The sequence below is a fragment of the Euprymna scolopes genome, chromosome 28, assembly GCF_053919585.1.
Source record: "Euprymna scolopes isolate OS-2025 chromosome 28, ASM5391958v1, whole genome shotgun sequence".
NCBI classification, from domain to species: Eukaryota; Metazoa; Mollusca; class Cephalopoda; order Sepiida; family Sepiolidae; genus Euprymna; species Euprymna scolopes.
This window is the reverse complement of record NC_136509.1, coordinates 92,585,476-92,606,371: the sequence shown is the minus strand read 5'-3', so window position 1 is coordinate 92,606,371 and position 20,896 is coordinate 92,585,476. Positions and strand designations below refer to the sequence as shown.

Sequence of the window (20,896 nt, the reverse complement as noted above, 5' to 3'; positions counted from 1 at the left end):
CATCCAATGTATCACATAACCTATACGAAAAAAAACATCCAATATCACCTATACTGAAAACCATACAATATCACCTGTACTGAAAACCATCCAATATCACCTATATTGAAAACCATCCAATATCACCTGTATTGAAAACCATCTAATATCACCTGTATTGAAAACCATCTAATATCACCTGTATTGAAAACTATCTAATATCACCTGTTTTGAAAACCATCCAATATCACCTGTACTGAAAACCATCCAATATCACCTATACTGAAAACCATCCAATATCACCTGTATTGAAAACTATCCAATATCACCTGTACTAAAAACCATCCAATATCACCTGTACTGAAAACCATCTAATATCACCTGTATTGAAAACCATCTAATATTACCTGTATTGAAAACTATCTAATATCACCTGTTTTGAAAACCATCCAATATCACCTGTACTGAAAACCATCCAATATCACCTATACTGAAAACCATCCAATATCACCTGTATTGAAAACTATCCAATATCACCTGTACTAAAAACCATCCAATATCACCTGTACTGAAAACCATCTAATATCACCTGTATTGAAAACCATCTAATATTACCTGTATTGAAAACCATCCAATATCACCTGTATTGAAAACCATCTAATATCACCTGTATTCAAAACTATCCAATATCACCTGTATTGAAAACCATCCAATATCACCTGTATTGAAAACCATCCAATATCACCTGTATTGAAAACCATCCAATATCACCTGTATTGAAAACCATCCAATATCACCTGTATTGAAAACTATCCAATATCACCTGTATTGAAAACTATCCAATATCACCTGTATTGAAAACCATCCAATATCACCTGTATTGAAAACCATCTTATATCACCTGTATTGAAAACCATCTAATATCACCTGTACTAAAAACCATCTAATATCACCTGTATTGAAAACCATCCAAAATCACCTGTATTGAAAACCATCCAATATCACCTGTATTGAAAACTATCCAATATCACATGTACTAAAAACCATCTAATATCACCTGTATTGAAAACCATCTAATATCACCTGTATTAAAAACCATCCACTATAACCTGTATTGAAAACCATCCAATATAACCTGTATTGAAAACCATCCAATATCACCTGTATTGAAATCTATCCAATATCACCTGTATTGAAAACTATCCAATATCACCTGTACTAAAAACCATCCAATATCACCTGTATTGAAAACCATCCAATATCACCTGTATTGAAAACTATCCAATATCACCTGTACTAAAAACTATCTAATATCACCTGTACAAAAAACCATCTAATATCACCTGTATTGAAAACCATCCAATATCACCTGTATTGAAAACCATCCAATATCACCTGTATTGAAAACAATCCAATATCACCTATATTGAAAACTATCCAATATCACCTGTACTAAAAACCATCTAATATCACCTGTATTGAAAACCATCAAATATAAGCTGTATTGAAAACTATCCAATATCACCTGTATTGAAAACTATCCAATATCACCTTTACTAAAAACCATCTAATATCACCTGTACTAAAAACCATCTAATATCACCTGTATTGAAAACCATCCAATATCACCTGTATTGAAAACCATCCAATATCACCTGTATTGAAAACCATCCAATATCACCTGTATTGAAAACTATCAAATATCACCTGTACTAAAAACCATCTAATATCACCTGTACTAAAAACCATCTTATATCACCTGTATTGAAAACCATCTAATATCACCTGTATTGAAAACCATCCAATATCACCTGTATTGAAAACTATCCAATATCACCTGTATTGAAAACCATCTAATATCACCTGTATTGAAAACCATCTAATATCACCTGTATTGAAAACCATCCAATATCACCTGTATTGAAAACTATCCAATATCACCTGTATTGAAAACTATCCAATATCACCTGTATGGAAAACTATCCAATATCACCTGTACTAAAAACCATCTAATATCACCTGTACTAAAAACCATCTAATATCACCTGTATTGAAAACCATCTAATATCACCTGTATTGAAAACCATCCAATATCACCTGTATTGAAAACTATCCAATATCACCTGTATTGAAAACTATCCAATATCACCTGTATTGAAAACTATCCAATATCACCTGTATTGAAAACTATCCAATATCACCTGTATTGAAAACCATCCAATATCACCTGTATTGAAAACCATCTAATATCACCTGTATTGAAAACCATCCAATATCACCTGTATTGAAAACCATCTAATATAACCTGTATTAAAAACCATCCAATATCACCTGTATTGAAAACTATCCAATATCACCTGTATTGTAAACTATCCAATATCACCTGTATTGAAAACCATCCAATATCACCTGTATTGAAAACTATCAAATATCACCTGTATTGAAAACCATCTAATATCACCTGTATTGAAAACCATCCAATATCACCTGTATTGAAAACTATCCAATATCACCTGTATTGAAAACCATCCAATATCACCTGTATTGAAAACCATCCAATATAACCTGTATTGAAAACCATCCAATATCACCTGTATTGAAAACTATCCAATATCACCTGTATTGAAAACCATCCAATATCACCTGTATTGAAAACTATCCAATATCACCTGTACAAAAAACCATCCAATATCACCTGTATTGAAAACTATCCAATATCACCTGTATTGAAAACTATCCAATATCACCTGTATTGAAAGCCATCCAATATTACATGCATTGAAAACCATATAATATCATCTGTATTGAAAACCATCCAATATCACCTGTATTGAAAACCATCTAATATCACCTGTATTGAAAACTATCCAATATAACCTGTACTGAAAACCATCCAATATCACCTGTATTGAAAACTATCCAATATCACCTGTATTGAAAACTATCCATTATCACCTGTATTGAAAACTATCCAATATCACCTGTATTGAAAACTATCCATTATCACCTGTATTGAAAACCATCCAATATCACCTGTATTGAAAACCATCCAATATCAGCTGTATTGAAAACCATCCAATATCACCTGTATTGAAAACCATCCAATATCAGCTGTATTGAAAACCATCCAATATCAGTTGTATTGAAAACCATCCAATATCACTTGTATTGAAAACTATCCAATATCACCTGTATTGAAAACCATCCAATATCACCTGTATTGAAAACCATCCAATATCACCTGTATTGAAAACCATCCAATATCACCTGTATTGAAAACCATCCAATATCACCTGTATTGAAAACCATCCAATATCACCTGTATTGAAAACTATCCAATATCACCTGTACTAAAAACCATCTAATATCACCTGTACTAAAAACCATCTAATATCACCTGTACTAAAAACCATCTAATATCACCTGTATTGAAAACCATCCAATATCACCTGTATTGAAAACCATCCAATATCACCTGTACTGAAAACTATCCAATATCATCTGTACTGAAAACCATCCAATATCACCTGTATTGAAAACTATCCAATATCACCTGTACTAAAAACCATCTAATATCACAGGTACTAAAAACCATCTAATATCACCTGTATTGAAAACCATCCAATATCACCTGTATTGAAAACCATCCAATATCACCTGTACTGAAAACTATCCAATATCACTTGTATTGAAAACCATCCAATATCACCTGTATTGAAAACCATCTAATATCACCTGCATTGAATACCATCCAATATCACCTGTATTGAAAACCATCTTATATCACCTGTATTGAAAACCATCTAATATCACCTGTATTGAAAACCATCCAATATCACCGGTATTGAAAACTATCCCATATCACCTGTACTAAAAACCATCTAATATCACCTGTATTGAAAACCATCCAATATCACCTGTATTGAAAACCATCTAATATCACCTGTATTGAAAACCATCTAATATCACCTGTATTGAAAACCATCCAATATCACCTGTATTGAAAACTATCCAATATCACCTGTATTGAAAACCATCCAATATCACCTGTATTGAAAACCATCCAATATAACTTGTATTGAAAACCATCCAATATCACCTGTATTGAAAACTATCCAATATCACCTGTATTGAAAACCATCCAATATCACCTGTACTGAAAACTATCCAATATCACCTGTATTGAAAACCATCCAATATCACCTGTATTGAAAACCATCCAATATCACCTGTATTGAAAACCATCCAATATCACCTGTATTGAAAACCATCCAATATTACATGTATTGAAAACCATCCAATATCATTTGTATTGAAAACCATCCAATATCACCTGTATTGAAAACCATCTAATATCACCCGTATTGAAAACTATCCAATATCACCTGTATTGAAAACCATCTAATATCACCTGTATTGAAAACTATCCAATATCACCTGTATTGAAAACCATCCAATATCACCTGTATTGAAAACCATCCAATATCACCTGTATTGAAAACCATCCAATATCACCTGTATTGAAAACTATCCAATATCACCTGTACTAAAAACCATCTAATATCACCTGTACTAAAAACCATCTAATATCACCTGTACTAAAAACCATCTAATATCACTTGTATTGAAAACCATCCAATATCACCTGTATTGAAAACCATCCAATATCACCTGTATTGAAAACTATCCAATATCACCTGTACTGAAAACCATCCAATATCACCTGTATTGAAAACTATCCAATATCACCTGTACTAAAAACCATCTAATATCACATGTACTAAAAACCATCTAATATCACCTGTATTGAAAACCATCCAATATCACCTGTATTGAAAACTATCCAATATCACCTGTATTGAAAACTATCCAATATCACCTGTATTGAAAACCATCCAATATCACCTGTATTGAAAACAATCTAATATCACCTGTATTGAAAACCATCCAATATCACCTGTATTGAAAACCATCTAATATCACCTGTATTGAAAACCATCCAATATCACCTGTATTGAAAACCATCTAATATCACCTGTATTGAAAACCATCCAATATCACCGGTATTGAAAACTATCCAATATCACCTGTACTAAAAACCATCTAATATAACCTGTATTGAAAACTATCCAATATCACCTGTATTGAAAACTATCCAATATCACCTGTATTGTAAACTATCCAATATCACCTGTATTGAAAACCATCCAATATCACCTGTATTGAAAACTATCAAATATCACCTGTATTGAAAACCATCTAATATCACCTGTATTGAAAACCATCCAATAGCACCTGTATTGAAAACTATCCAATATCACCTGTATTAAAACCATCCAATATCACCTGTATTGAAAACCATCCAATATAACCTGTATTGAAAACCATCCAATATCACCTGTATTGAAAACTATCCAATATCACCTGTATTGAAAACTATCCAATATCACCTGTATTGAAAACCATCCAATATCACCTGTATTGAAAACCATCCAATATCACCTGTATTGAAAACTATCCAATATTACCTGTATTGAAAACCATCCAATATTACATGTATTGAAAACCATCCAATATTACATGTATTGAAAACAATCTAATATCATCTGTATTGAAAACCATCCAATATCACCTGTATTGAAAACCATCTAATATCACCTGTATTGAAAACTATCCAATATCACCTGTATTGAAAACCATCCAATATCACCTGTATTGAAAACCATCCAATATCACCTGTATTGAAAACCATCCAATATCACCTGTATTGAAAACTATCCAATATCACCTGTACTGAAAACCATCCAATATCACCTGTATTGAAAACTATCCAATATCACCTGTACTAAAAACCATCTAATATCACATGTACTAAAAACCATCTAATATCACCTGTATTGAAAACCATCCAATATCACCTGTATTGAAAACTATCCAATATCACCTGTATTGAAAACTATCCAATATCACCTGTATTGAAAACCATCCAATATCACCTGTATTGAAAACCATCTAATATCACCTGTATTGAAAACCATCCAATATCACCTGTATTGAAAACCATCTAATATCACCTGTATTAAAAACCATCCAATATCACCTGTATTGAAAACCATCTAATATCACCTGTATTGAAAACCATCCAATATCACCGGTATTGAAAACTATTCAATATCACCTGTACTAAAAACCATCTAATATAACCTGTATTGAAAACTATCCAATATCACCTGTATTGAAAACTATCCAATATCACCTGTATTGTAAACTATCCAATATCACCTGTATTGAAAACCATCCAATATCACCTGTATTGAAAACTATCAAATATCACCTGTATTGAAAACCATCTAATATCACCTGTATTGAAAACCATCCAATAGCACCTGTATTGAAAACTATCCAATATCACCTGTATTAAAACCATCCAATATCACCTGTATTGAAAACCATCCAATATAACCTGTATTGAAAACCATCTAATATCACCTGTATTGAAAACCATCCAATATCACCTGTATTGAAAACTATCCAATATCACCTGTATTGAAAACCATCCAATATCACCTGTATTGAAAACCATCCAATATCACCTGTATTGAAAACTATCCAATATTACCTGTATTGAAAACCATCCAATATTACATGTATTGAAAACCATCCAATATTACATGTATTGAAAACCATCTAATATCATCTGTATTGAAAACCATCCAATATCACCTGTATTGAAAACCATCTAATATCACCTGTATTGAAAACTATCCAATATCACCTGTATTGAAAACCATCCAATATCACCTGTATTGAAAACCATCCAATATCACCTGTATTGAAAACCATCCAATATCACCTGTATTGAAAACCATCCAATATCAGCTGTATTGAAAACTATCCAATATCACCTGTATTGAAAACCATCCAATATCACCTGTATTAAAAACCATCCAATATCACCTGTATTAAAAACCATCCAATATCACTTGTATTAAAAACCATCCAATATCACCTGTATTGAAAACCATCCAATATCACCTGTATTGAAAACCATCCAATATCACCTGTATTGAAAACTATCCAATATCACCTGTACTGAAAACCATCCAATATCACCTGTATTGAAAACCATCCAATATCACCTGTATTAAAAACCATCCAATATCACCTGTATTGAAAACCATCCAATATCAGCTGTATTGAAAACTATCCAATATCACCTGTATTGAAAACCATCCAATATCACCTGTATTAAAAACCATCCAATATCACCTGTATTAAAAACCATCCAATATCACCTGTATTGAAAACCATCCAATATCACCTGTATTGAAAACCATCCAATATCACCGGTATTGAAAACTAATATCAACTTACCAAAAACAAAAGCAAATTTTCATAACGTTTTGGCCGATGTAACAGCTGACTTCAGGTGTATCTTGTTGAACTTGGGAATCTTTCTGGAAAACTAGATAGTCTGCACAGAATTTCAAATGAAAACCCTCTATTTTATCCATGGATGTAGCATGACTTCAATCCATCAGCCATGGCTTTAATAAAGGTTTCTTTTGTAATTCTACATAGATTCCTGATATCGACAGAAAGATTGCTTAGTTTGACAAGATAGACTTGAAATAGTTCAGAGGTTTTATCAGTTGAAACGTTGTGAAAATAACACTCAAGGTGAGAACAGTAGTTTAAATAATACGAATTATCAATCCTCATCTCAAAAATTCCGAAGCATAAAACATAAATTTAAATTCATGAATTCTTTTATATGAGTATCATCATCAAAAACCAGAATTGTTTTTGCTTTATTTGAATATTTTTTAATCACTTTTGACAATTTTGTTCACTTTTCTTTTTTCAGAAGAAACTTGTTTCGGAAGATCTTATCAATAAAGTCCAATTATCAAACTGCACGAACGTTGGCCTCAACTCTCACCATGAAGAAGAATTTCAACAGAAGCTGAACTTATTGACTTCCCAACATTCGCGTCTGCAAATTGTCTGCACACTTCTTTGCGGTGCTTTCTATCCACTTTACTTTCGTTCTCTCCAATTAATATCAGAGCGCCACCTGCTGGAAGACAATGTTGACCAGGGGCAGACAACCACAAAGCATCTAAATCTTCTTATTGAGACCCTGAAAGAAGAGATGCGTAATTCTAGCACGACGCCTACTGATCATAACTCCAGCCTCATTTTGTCTGGAAGCAAAATGCAAAGGCTGAAAATGTCTCCAATCATGCGTTTCCGAAAATACGCCATCATTGTTTTGGCGGCTAATCGAATGTGTTACTTGAGCAGAACGAGCAAAAAATTGTTTTCTACTTATGACGTCGCGCTTGGTCCGATATCGTTGATTGTGCAGACAATGACAAGTGTATCTGAACCGAAAACATTTGCAGGTGAAGATCATTTTTTTATATCCCCCTCCTTCGTTTCCTCCTCCTTATCTATATATTAATACGATAGCGTGTGTGTTCTTTTGTGTGTCACACTTACATCCGGGTCGTTTAATTGTTATGTTCCTCTATTTCTTGTCATAAATCATTTTACCAAGAATTCTTCATAAGTTTTGGTTTCAGTTTCGACTATAGCTGATGGCACTTAAACTGTCTATTTTTTTTATAAATAATTTTATCAAGAATTCTTCATAAATTTTGGTATAAATATATTTTTTATGAGTTTTTATTTCGGTTTCGATTCATGCTAATGCACCCAAGTCATAAAGATATAGTGTTTATTTTTGAAATTGCAACTTTATAACATATAAAAATCGATAGAACATTAACTCTATAATAATATATACAAAATCAGCAAGAATTAAAATGTCATTTAAGCGTACTTTACGACCGGGCTTTGTCGGGCATTCGTGCTAGCTTAGATAAATACTTTTGCAGTTTTAACAAAAAAGCTACAATAATATCAGAGCATCTCCATTTACACTGAACATCTACAGAATGGCAACATCAATATATTACATATGAATGAGTTCCCTGTGGAATTTCCACAGGTCCTGCTAATTATTATTATTACTAGTTTCCTTCTCTTTTTTTATCCTCCTTATTCTTCTCCCTTTTTACTCCTTTCCTCCTCCTCCTCCTTCTACTCCTTTCCTCCTCCTCCTACCCCCTTCCTCCTTTTCTTATTCCCTTCCTCTTCCTTCTCTTATTTCCTTCCTCTTTCTCTTCTCCTCCATTTATTCCTTCCTCTTCCTCTTATTCCTTCGTCCTCTTCCTCATTTCTTCCTCCTCACACTCCTTTCCTTCTCCTCCTTCTACTCCTTTCCTCCTCCTTCTACTCCTTCTTTTTCTTCTTCTTATTATTATTATTATCATCATCATCATCATCATCATCATCATCATTATTATTATTTTTATAATACACAAATCGTTTTTGGATTCATAATGTAAATTTAAACAATATTTTTATTTGATCAAATTTCTGAAACTGCAACTTTTAATTTTAAAAATTTATTTTATTTGTTTTGTCTTTTAGAATGTTTGTCAGGTAAATCAGCAGAGAAAGATCGTGAAGCTTGCGAGGATTTGTTGCAACTGATTGCAAATAAAGATTTGGTGCAGAACCTCACCAACTCTGTGTCTGAACTGGAGAGTCTCCTCTCAACTTCCAAGCACAACAATGGTATGGACTCGTTGTTTTTTCTTCTTTCTTTCCTTTTTATGGACCACCTAGGTCCTCCTGATTCAACTGGTCCATCTCCTCTTCAATAGACATGCACTTCATTGGCTTTTTTTCATTTGTTTACAAACGTGCATGCTTCGCTCGTGCAGTATTGCATTGAAATGTAATTCCTTTTTATTACTTGAAGTTGTTTAAACGAAACTGATCAATAAGAAAAGCGACAAAACTCTTTCTCTCTTCCTTCATTCTGTTAATAATACAGAGTGGAATGATAAAATTGGCGTCCTAGAAAAGACGACATGATTCCATTTCCGTTTGATGAAAACCGGTTTTTTTTTGGGTTTTTTTTGTTGCACACCATCTACTTGTTGGCCAGTTGTGTATAAATCTCAAGAGTGATAGAAGCCTTCTATCATGTTTGAAAGTGACACAATGTTTAACGAGCAACATTTTTTTTTTTTCACAAGGTAGTCACCACTTATCAAGGCCCGAAAGCCACTCGGGGATAAGGGTTATTGTGTGTACAGTAATAAATGGGATAGTATCGTAGTAATTGTTAGTATTGGAGATTTGATAAAGTGTCTTACTTAAGGGGGCGGTTCATCAGGATTTTGTTTATGTTGGACTTGAAGACATCCAAGTTATAATCAGGTGGGAAACAGGCAAACGGAAGAGAGTTCCACAGGCGTGCACTTCTAAGAAAGAAGCTTTGTTCATGGAATCTACATTTTGGTTTTGGCACAGATAAAGAGTGGGGAAAATTTTTGCCAGTGTTTATCGTGAAAGATTGGCGAGGGAGGACCAGAGATTGGAGCTCTGACGAGCATTGCCATGGAAGTAACGATAAAACAACGACAAGATCAGAGATGTGCCGCTGTACAACTTGTGCTCTCTACCGATCCAAGTTATAACAACAGGACCATTACCAGCACCCTCAAAATGCATTACTGGATTTCCACAAATAACATGTACGTGCCCAGGGTGATGAAAACAAAGTTTCTGGCCACAGTTATGGTCTTTGGTGCGGTTTCAAGTGAGGGCCACATCATGCCACCTCACATCTTGAAAGTCAGCTTGAAGTCGGCTTGAAAGTCAGCACCAAAGTATACCTGGATGAGCTGAAGAGTCTGGTGATCCCCTGGTGCAATCAGGTAGCAGTTGGTAGACTTTGTACTCTTCTCCCACTGGCTCCTTTCTCCCCCAACCTGAATTCACTGAACTACTTCGTTTGGTCATACATCGAGAGCATCACCAACATGATTTCCTAAAACACCAAAACCGGCCTGATCGTCACCATCCGCTGAGTATTTGCCAAGCTCCCACCGGCACTTGTGGAAAAGGCATGCTTCTGATTCCGGACCCATATTAAGACGGGAATTGAGGCTGAATACGGTTGCATTGAATAGATATTAACTTTACTACATAATGAAGTTACCTGAATTGATTTTTTTTCAATAAAGGTTTTCAAATAAAGCTGTAGTGTTGTTTTCTTTAGGACAAAACTTTTATCGTTCCACCCTGTAATAATAATGATGATGATAATGAATATTTTTGTGTATATTAAAATGAAAGAAATGCGTTCCTTATTAAGATTAAGGATCTCCTTCCTTGCTTATGAATTTAAATCTCTCTCTCTCTCTCTCTCTCTCTCTCTCTCTCTCTCTCTCTCTCTCTCTTTCTCTGTTCCTTTTTTTTCTATCAATAAAAAAGAAGACAAGCTAATCAATAAGAAGACAAAACTCTTTCTCTGTCTTTTTTTAATGATAATAATGGAATATTTTTTTGTGTCTATATTAGAAGTGAAAGAAATCATTTTTTTTTCTGATAATTATTGAGTTTAAGCTTCCCCTCCTCAGCCAATAAAATTTAGATTTACATATGTGATTATTCTTTCCTTTATTTTTCTTATTATTAGTTATTATTAATACTAAGACTTTCCTTTTTTTTAATTTTTTTTAATTTTTTTTTTTTTTTTTGGAGAGGTGGGGGGTGTGGGCTCATAAAAATTTAGTTTACATACATGATTATTGAAGCGAACCAGACACACGTATGTTCATTTTTATTATATAAATTAGTTTTTTTACGATGACAGCAATATTATTACACTAAATACTTGCTTTGCTTGATATAAAGTAAATAAACTAATCACCTGACATCCAACGTTTTATTGTCTTTCAAATTATGTATCAACTCATAATTATTATCCGTAAACAATGGAATAGCAAAATTATGTAAAAATGCTTTAAAAAAAACTAACCCATCCTCCCACATTGTTTTTACAGACATTCTAAGTCATCCATATAATTACATCCAAGAAAATAGGTTTATACACTTGAATATCACCGGACAATAAAACAAAACTCACCAAGATTATTTTCGTGCTACCAGATCAGGTTGTCTGAAGATACTGGTTTACTGATCTAAAATGCACCAAACATTGATGTTATTGTTTGTTTGTTTTTTTTCCTTTCTTTTTGCAAAACTTAATCAGGTTCTACAAAGTCTAAAACAAAAGCAACAATTTTTTTTTCTTTACAAAATGATCAAACAAAACTAAACACCATGATTTGAAATATAAAAAACTTGAAGTATAAAACAGTTTTCCAAAATTCTGGATTCAGCATTAAATAACTTGAAAAGGGTTGGTATGTCGTAAAACAAAACAGCCAAACCAAACTACATAAATAAATATTTTAAGATATAAAGAATTTAAAGCATGAAAATATTTTCCCCAATTACCAGATGCAGCATTTAATAACTCGAAAAAAAGTTGATATGCTGTAAAATAAAGCAACCAAATCACCGAGCTTCCACGTCTATCTTTATAAAGTTACCTACACTTATGGGTTCAAGCCTGCCTTCTACCACTTTTTTTTTTTTTTTTTGCTCAACACACACCTCCAATCACCCGGGCAACGCCAGGCAACCTAGGCTAGTTTATTATTTATTATATAAAAGGAAAAATGGGTGCGAGCGTTTGTGTATGTCCAAGAAAGGCTTTTTTCGTCGGCTTTTGCGACAAGGTTACATTTATGGAGAACTTTCCTTATACTTCCTAGATTGTAATATCTCCAATTTGTGAACGGACGTCGTCTCTATCTTTATTTTGATCAATTTTTTAAAAAATCCCTGGTTTCCAGTGTTTGTTTGTCTTTCTCATATAAATAAAGCAAAATTGATCAAAGTAAAGGCATTCGCCTGGCCTTCCCGTTTTGAATGCAATTAGGTTTTAGATCAATTTTCACCAACATTGTGGGGAAACAAGTACAGGACAGAAAGCAGAAAGTTTAACCGGCTTTCAGCCAGATTTAAAAGGCAACGTTCATTTTTGCGACTGGGTGATTCTTAATTTAATTACCAATTCATTCATTGAACGACCCGCTATGGCGTAATGGTTAGCGAGAAAGACCAACCACCCCATGTTTTCAAGTTCGATCCCATCTCTCTCCCTCTATCTTTTTTTTTATTTCGTCTTTTAATTACCAACTCTTTTTTTTTTTTTTCTTTTTTTTTTGCGTTCTTTTCTGCCTCCACAGTATGGATTCCAGCCTGCCTGCCTACTACCACTTTTTTTTTTACACCTATAAACACCCGGGAAACGCCATGCACTCAGGCTAATTTTATATAATTGTTAAAGTGTACGCTAATAGGCAAGGAGATTGGGGTCCAATCCATACCAAAGACTCAAAAAATGGTACACTCAGCATTATAAGGAGTAACGACATCACTTACATCTTGTTGTAGTAGGCAATAAAAACAGAGCCTTCGGATCACCATTAACTACTGTTGATCCATTTTTTTTTTTTTTGTGTTATTATGAGCTAAAATTGTATGAAGAATAAAAAACAAACATTTTGAGACTGAATTTTGAACCTCAGATTTGTCAATTTGCCCAAAAGCATTAACCAGTCTGCTGCTGATCTTGTATGATTAAAAGTTAAATTTTAATAGAATAAAAATTCAAAATTGGTTATTTTCTGCTTGCTATACCTCTTTATCTTCCCCGCTCCACCTACAGATTACATAGCAGTATCACTTTTCTTATTAATATAGAAAGAAAAGTTCTAGAAGGAATGGAGGAAAACATACAGATAAAGAAGTACAGCATAGTGAGGATGTCGTGATAGCATTTGTTGCTGGACTTCCTGATCAATCCATCAACTAAACAAAATAGTGAAAGATGAGAGGTCTTGGAGAAAGTTCAGATGTGATTATATTCTGCAGTGTAGAAGCGAAAAAAAACTGATGATTGTGAAGTTATCAGTTGTTTACTGCATAATAATTCATTATATAGTCATCGATATGAAGTCATCAAGTTATTTTTTCTCTATCAACAAAGGTAATCAATTTCCCTTCCTTGCTACTTCCTTCAATCTGTCTTGTCACCTCTCTTTCTATATTGATAAAGAGAGACAGCAAGAAAAGAGAAGTGATACTACTATTTAACCTGTAGGTGGAGGGGGAAAGATAAAGAGATATAGCGAGCAGAGAGAAACTAATTTTGAATTTTGTCTTTTTATTCTATAAAAATTTAACTGGTTTTACAAACTCAGCTTTTTAATTATTCAAACCACCCGTGCAATCCTCTTCTCTATAACAAGGACTAATGTATATACATATGAATGACAAAAAGTCTATATTCCAAATTCCAAGATGTTGTCCATCTTACTGTTTATTTATTTCAGCTTGTTAAAATGTTCAATTCTGGACAGCACTTGTTTCGTATCGCAGACTCATTCATAAATTATTATGTCAATATTTTAATCCCTTCCACCCTGACCCATCAGAAGAATAAGAACTCATTAATTTTAAAAGAAAATAAAAGGAATGTGAACATAATTACATAAATAAAAATAACATCAGAACAGTAGTTGCAATTGTGTTTAATGATATTTACACCATCTTTGATTTTTTTTCATATATATATATATATATATATATATATATATATATATATATATATATATATATATATATATATCCATCTTGGAAATAGAGAACGTGCCAAACAAAACTATTCCAAGTCTTTAAAGGAAAGTAGAAAGCATATAGAAAGTAAGATAACCCCCCAACCACCCACTTGTCTGAAATGAAGCTATAAATAAATCATACACTCTATTTCCACAATGAGGCATTTTCTTCAATTTTTTTTCTATATCAATTGATGCATTTTAAAACTTTCCAGTTTGGTACGTTTTCTTTCCTTTTTTTTTCAACTATACTCATTGAGTTTCTATTTAATATAAAAAATTAATATGAACACTGGTGAAGCATATGTTTTTAATTTTTAATGGAGGTTGTACACTCATGTCGATAAAACATGCATAATTTTCAGAGGAATGAACATTTGAAATTGCATCTCCACGTTTTTTTTTTTATTTCATTCTGAATTTGCATTCGTTATTCGTTTGTGTGCATTCAATTTTATGTGATTGCTGAACATGATGTGATATGTTGTTTTTAGATAGAATTGCATTTTTAGAAAATTGTGGAAATGTAAAATGATGTCTCCTTTCCACGGTTGTAGAATTGGACAGGTGGCTTTATTATTATAAGAGTAATCCAGTCATGAAATAAACTAACACTGTCGTAAGATAAATGTGCAACGTGCAAATAACCTGTGGAATGCATAGCATGTATAAATAACATCTGCAGCACATGTGCAAGCCACATGTCTAAATACCACATGCAACGTATGTGCAAATACCACATGCATGTGTAAATAATACGTGTACCAGATGTGCAAACAACAGACGCAGCACATGTGCAACTAATATGTTCTAATGTCTCATGATCACCTGTGCAAATAACATGCGTATAAGCAAGGTTAGCCATTCTTGCAGTTTTATAGTAGATTTAGAGAAGGTGTATTGAAAAGTTTAATATTTTTTATTAATGAGACATCACTTATTAAGACAAAAAAAACACTCGAGGATATGGATTAATGAAATAGATGAATGATGAAGAATACTATGAGAGGATTGAAAATGATGAATGGAATAAATAAAATTTCTCTACTTCATTCTTTGGTTTTTTGGTTAGGCACAAGGTGTAGTATCTCTTCTGACACTACACATATTTTCTGCCCTTGGTCAATGAAGGAGAAATCCTTCTAGACTGGGGGAATTTTTTTTTTTTTTCTCATCCAAACTACTACTTTTGTACCTCTCTTCTCCTTTTCCTGGTAATGTCTCTGACTTTGTCCATTCCTGGGTTCTGGGTGGTCATTTGGTACCTGCTCACAAAAAAAGGTTGCCACCCTGATGAAGACCGCAGATGTTAGAAAGTCTCATTCTGTCAGATTGTGTAGATCACAAACGCAGTCATCAGAATTGTATCACTGGGGAGTAGAAGTCATTTTTTCTTTCAAAAAGAAAAATAAATAACAATTTGACAGTTGTTGTTGTTTTTTTTAGTATAAAAATAATTATTTGAATCAATGTTACAATATTGAGTTAGAAAATAAAAATGTATAAATATACATTTAAAATTTTTCTGGATTCACTTTTTATTTCTTAAGTTTTCAAGTTCTGGACCTTTTTAGATGGCAACAGCAAGCTCAAGTTCAAGGGCTACCTCAGAATAATATCGAGTTGCATTTTCCTCCATGTTAAAAACTGACTTTGTGTTTAACTCTGCCATTTCAGAGAGGTGAATAAACATGGACTATTTGAAAACATCGAACCATGAAGACAAAATCGATTTTTTGACCAGCAATATTTGCAGTTTACATAATAACTGATTGAACTGCAAAGGAAAAGATTGCATAAAAAAGATTTTGTGGCTAAATAAATACGTCACATGTCAGGAAACTGGAATGACTTATAATAAAACGTGATGCAACAGATATCGACCCCATAAAACTTCCATCTAACAAGTCATCCGACACCAGGGAGGAGAATTGTTTTCTGGGTTAGAATGCATCTTCATCTAACATTCGCTTGTTTCTGGCTTTGAAGTAATATTTTTATTTTTAACTCCTTATGTTATATAGCCCAGGACCCCTAGGCTGGGAACGATCGTAATTAGTACGTTCCCCGCTGCAACAAAACCCCAGTAGCCGTCTTTTAGTGATCGTCTAGTTGTTTAATTTCTGGTTGTTATAGTAACGGCTAAGACGGCAGAGTTATTTCCCCCTTGACTGTGCATTTTTCATTTCTCGACTTTCTATAGCTGTCATACCTGTCAAAATAAAGTTTCCGGCGAACCCGACTTTGAGATGCACACAAAGGTTAGACGTAACTCAGCATAACAAATCAAGACGTAAGACACACTGGCTTTTCATATAAAAATATATTTTGTTTTCAAATTATATTTTTCGTTTTACACAAAGATTGTCAAAAGTTCAAACTTTAACAGTGTGGCTTACTGTTCATCACAGTGATGGAGAGGGGTGTGTGGAAACGCTATACTCTCGACAGTCGCACGTTTCCTCTTCTTCTTCTCGCTTCTCTCTTCTCTCCACCTTCTTCTCCTTCTCTTCTCTGCTTCTTCTGGTTAGATTCCAAACATCACCGCTTATATTGGCATTTCTGTCGCTTGGTTTTTTTCCAATCCACGCGGTCTGTCAATCAACTGATCGATAATAGAACACGCGTTCTTTAGTCACGTTTTTTGACAACTTTTCGCTGCCTCTGACCTCAACCATCGTCCGAGTTCTTTCAGCTGACCGACACGTAAATTTATCACTCATGCTAAATCTATACATTCCAGAGTTTACGAGGAATGTCACGTTTCCTTGTTTTGTAAACAAAAACATCGTCGTCCGCTTTCTCTGTTTATGACGTAAGCACTTTCTCTCTTCGACTGGTGGACAATCGATTATTCGATGCCCACTCTTTTAAATCTTTTATTAAAGAAGTTTTTTTCTTTTCAGTTATGTATCGGATGGTTCCAGCCATCCATTACATAACACTTACATCAAGTGGCTTCATGCCTTGTCTGGAGCGATTTCCATAAAAAAGGCTCAACTAAAAGGTTTCAAAGGTAAAAAAATTAACTTGAAAATGGTCAGACGTTACATCGGACAACGCGTCATCAAAATAACACTCAAAATGAAAACAGTGGCTCAGAAAAATGCAGGTGGAAGTTTTGTGGCAAGTTTGCGTTCTTAAATACTAGTGATATTGAGGTTCAGGACGACTGGAAACAATGCCGACATAAGTGAAAAGCACATACACCACCTAGAATTCCCAAATAGTCGCCATTTGGTACTAACCAGGTTCAATGTTGCTTAACTTTGGTGATCCGATGAGAACCATAGTGTCAACGTGATTATGCCGTATATATGTTTACGTATTCAACATATTTTGTATTCCTGTTTTTCATAACTCTTTGCAAATAATGTTGTGTTGATGGAACTGTTTGAATAAAATTGATTTGAATTGTATAAGAAGAAGAATTGTAGATTTTGGTGCCAAGGGAAAAATCTTCCAGCTGAACTGCAAATTAGTCTGTCTAATTAGAGGATATAGTCTATAAATGTTTTAAAGATTAGCTAAAATAGATGAAGCTTAAACCAGTGCTAACGTTTGACTTCAAAACACTTACCAGTACCCAAGATTGAAAAGTGTGCTATGGAATTGAAGCGATTTGAACTTGGCCCATCGCAGTCCAAATTGTTTTTATAGTCACATTTTTTTTAATAAATAGTGACTGTATAAAAAAATTGTTTTATAGTTACTTTTTAATAAATAATGGCTATATAATACATTGTTTGTATAGTGTTTTTAATAAATATTGACAATATAAATAAATTGTTTTTATAGTCACTTTTTAATAAATAGTGACTATATAAATAATTTAACATAGTCACTTTTTCAATAGTGATTATATAAATTTTTTACAGTCACTTTTGTAATAAATAATGACTATATAAAAATTGTTTTTGTAGTCACTTTTTAAAAAATAGGTACAATAAAAAATTGTTTTATACTCATTTTTAATAAATACTGATTATATAAAAACTGTTTTTATAGTGACTTTTTAATAAATACTATTTAAAATTATTTTTATAGTTACTTTTTAATAGTGACTATATAAAAATTGTTTTACAGTCACTTTTTTTAATAAATCTCGACTATATAAAAATGTTTATAGTCACTTTTTAATAAATAGTGACTGTATAAAAAATAGTTTTTCAGTTTTTTAATAAATAGTGACTATATAAATAAATTGTTTCATGGCCACTGTTTTTATAAAGAAATTGTTTTTTGCTTTTTTAATAAATAGTGACAATATAAAAATTGTTTTTGTAGTCACTCTTTAATAAATATTGACTATAAAAATTGGTTTATATTCACTTTTTTATAAATACTGATTATATAAAAACTGTTTTACAGTCACTTTTTAATAAATATTGACTATATAAATAAATTGTTTTATGGTCATTTTTAATAAATAGTGAGTATATAAAAATTATTTTTATAGTCTCTTTTTAATAAATAGTGACTATATAAATATTTTATAGTCACTTTTTAAATAAATACTGACTATATAAAAAATTGTTGTTTTTTTTTTTACCACCTGGAAAAAAAATAATTACGTAATTGAAAGAAAATATTTTATTCACTTTGAAAACTTTTTTTAAAAAAATGTTTGCAGGGAACGTTTTCATGAAAAATTTAGAACAGACTGTTTTGATAAATGTAATTAATTTTCTCAATGGGCGATAAATACTACTATTACTAAGTTTTGGCTTGATTGTACATTTTAAGAAGTTTTAATTGGATTTTTTTTTTTTTTCTAACTGGACTTATTCGTGTTATGACCTTTTCATAAAACATTGTTTGCTAACCAGTTCTTGCTGTACAATATAATTATTCTCATACTTCTTAAACTTTGTACTGTTTTTACTTCCTCCTCCCCCCTTCCCCGGTGGAATAAATACCAGTGATTGTTGGTGACGATTATTCTAAATGTGGATTTTTTTTACAATAGGAGAGCATATAAGCCTGATATTGTTTCAATCTTAAACATCTCATCTTCAGATTTGTTTTATTAAAAAAAAAAAAAAAAAAAAAATGGTTATTTAAGAAAGGGAAATAACTCTATTAGCATTTTTTGAAACTAAACTTCAATTTGTCGAGTTATTTCCCTTGCCAACATTACATTTTTTTTTTTCTTCCTCTTCAATTTTTTTTCTTTTTACGTCATTTCGTACTACATGAAAATTGCTTAAAAATGACAAACATGAAGCTTATTTAAAAAATTGAATATGAAATTTCTTTATTTGGGCCATATATTATCGTTTTGATAAAAGAATATTAGTTTATGTATTATGTTTACATGTCTCGTTGTCGTTGACCGCTACGTGGCCAAGAAGTGGGTGATCATCTTATGTAAAATTTATATAGGAAAGTGATCCCCCACTCTGAAATGTTAAATTTTTATTATTTTTTAAAAACATTTTTTATATTATTTTTAAAGGCCTTTGGAACGTATCAGCTAAAAAAAAAGTAGATTTTGATTTCTTTTTAGGGGGTAAATTTTCTTGGTTAGGTCGTAAAAAATACCGATCTTTATGATGTATACTAATGACCTCCACGACAGCATTGTACATATTAAAAGCAACGTCATCATTCCGTGCGTTTGTGTCAATTTTTATGGATGGGCATTCGCATTATAATGGTTTAATGGAAGTAGTGGTGTTTTTGTTATGAATAAAAAAACAATATAAGACTTACCTTAGATTTTTATTAACGAACTACACAAACAAGAGATAATAAAATAAAATTAACATCTTCTGTTGACACTTATGTATCTAAAGATAATGTTACTTACAGGCCTCCGTGCTTTTTTGAAAAAAGGTGCAAAATATACAGATCACCCTCTATCGATTTAAATAATAAAACAAAGCTTCTTTCTTAGAAATGCACGCCTGTGGAACTCTGTTCCGTCTGCCTGCTTCCCTCCGGACTACAACTTGGATATCTTCAAGTCCAATGTTAACAAATTCCTAATGAACCGCCCCCTTAATTAAACACTTCATCAAATCTCCACACTAACGTAATGTACTTGTAATAATCCTTATCCCTGAGTGGCTTCTGGGCCTTGATAAGTGGTGATCACTGTGTAAAAAAAAAAAATCAAAACGGATTTTTTTTTTTAGGTTGATTTGGGATTTGCAATTTTTATTATCTCAAGAGTCATATATTAAAATGTATGAATATATTTTTTTTATTATTGGAAACTTGTTTTATAAAAAAAATCTTTGTTTAAACTTCATATTGCGTAATATTTTAATTTAATATCATTTAAAGTTTTTTAA

At 32.4% G+C, this 20,896-nt stretch overlaps 1 protein-coding gene across 2 annotated transcripts in view; it reads left to right on the top strand.

The window, feature by feature from the left end:
- LOC145249736 (coiled-coil domain-containing protein 171-like) overlaps positions 1 to 20,896 on the top strand; it is a 282,316-nt gene that overhangs the window by 143,316 nt on the left and 118,104 nt on the right. For both annotated transcript variants that reach the window (XM_080111637.1, XM_080111638.1), the window contains 2 exons: positions 7,847 to 8,387; positions 9,481 to 9,627. In XM_080111637.1, the coding sequence (XP_079967763.1) occupies positions 7,847 to 8,387; positions 9,481 to 9,627 (688 nt within the window). The remainder of the gene's footprint in view (positions 1 to 7,846; positions 8,388 to 9,480; positions 9,628 to 20,896) is intronic.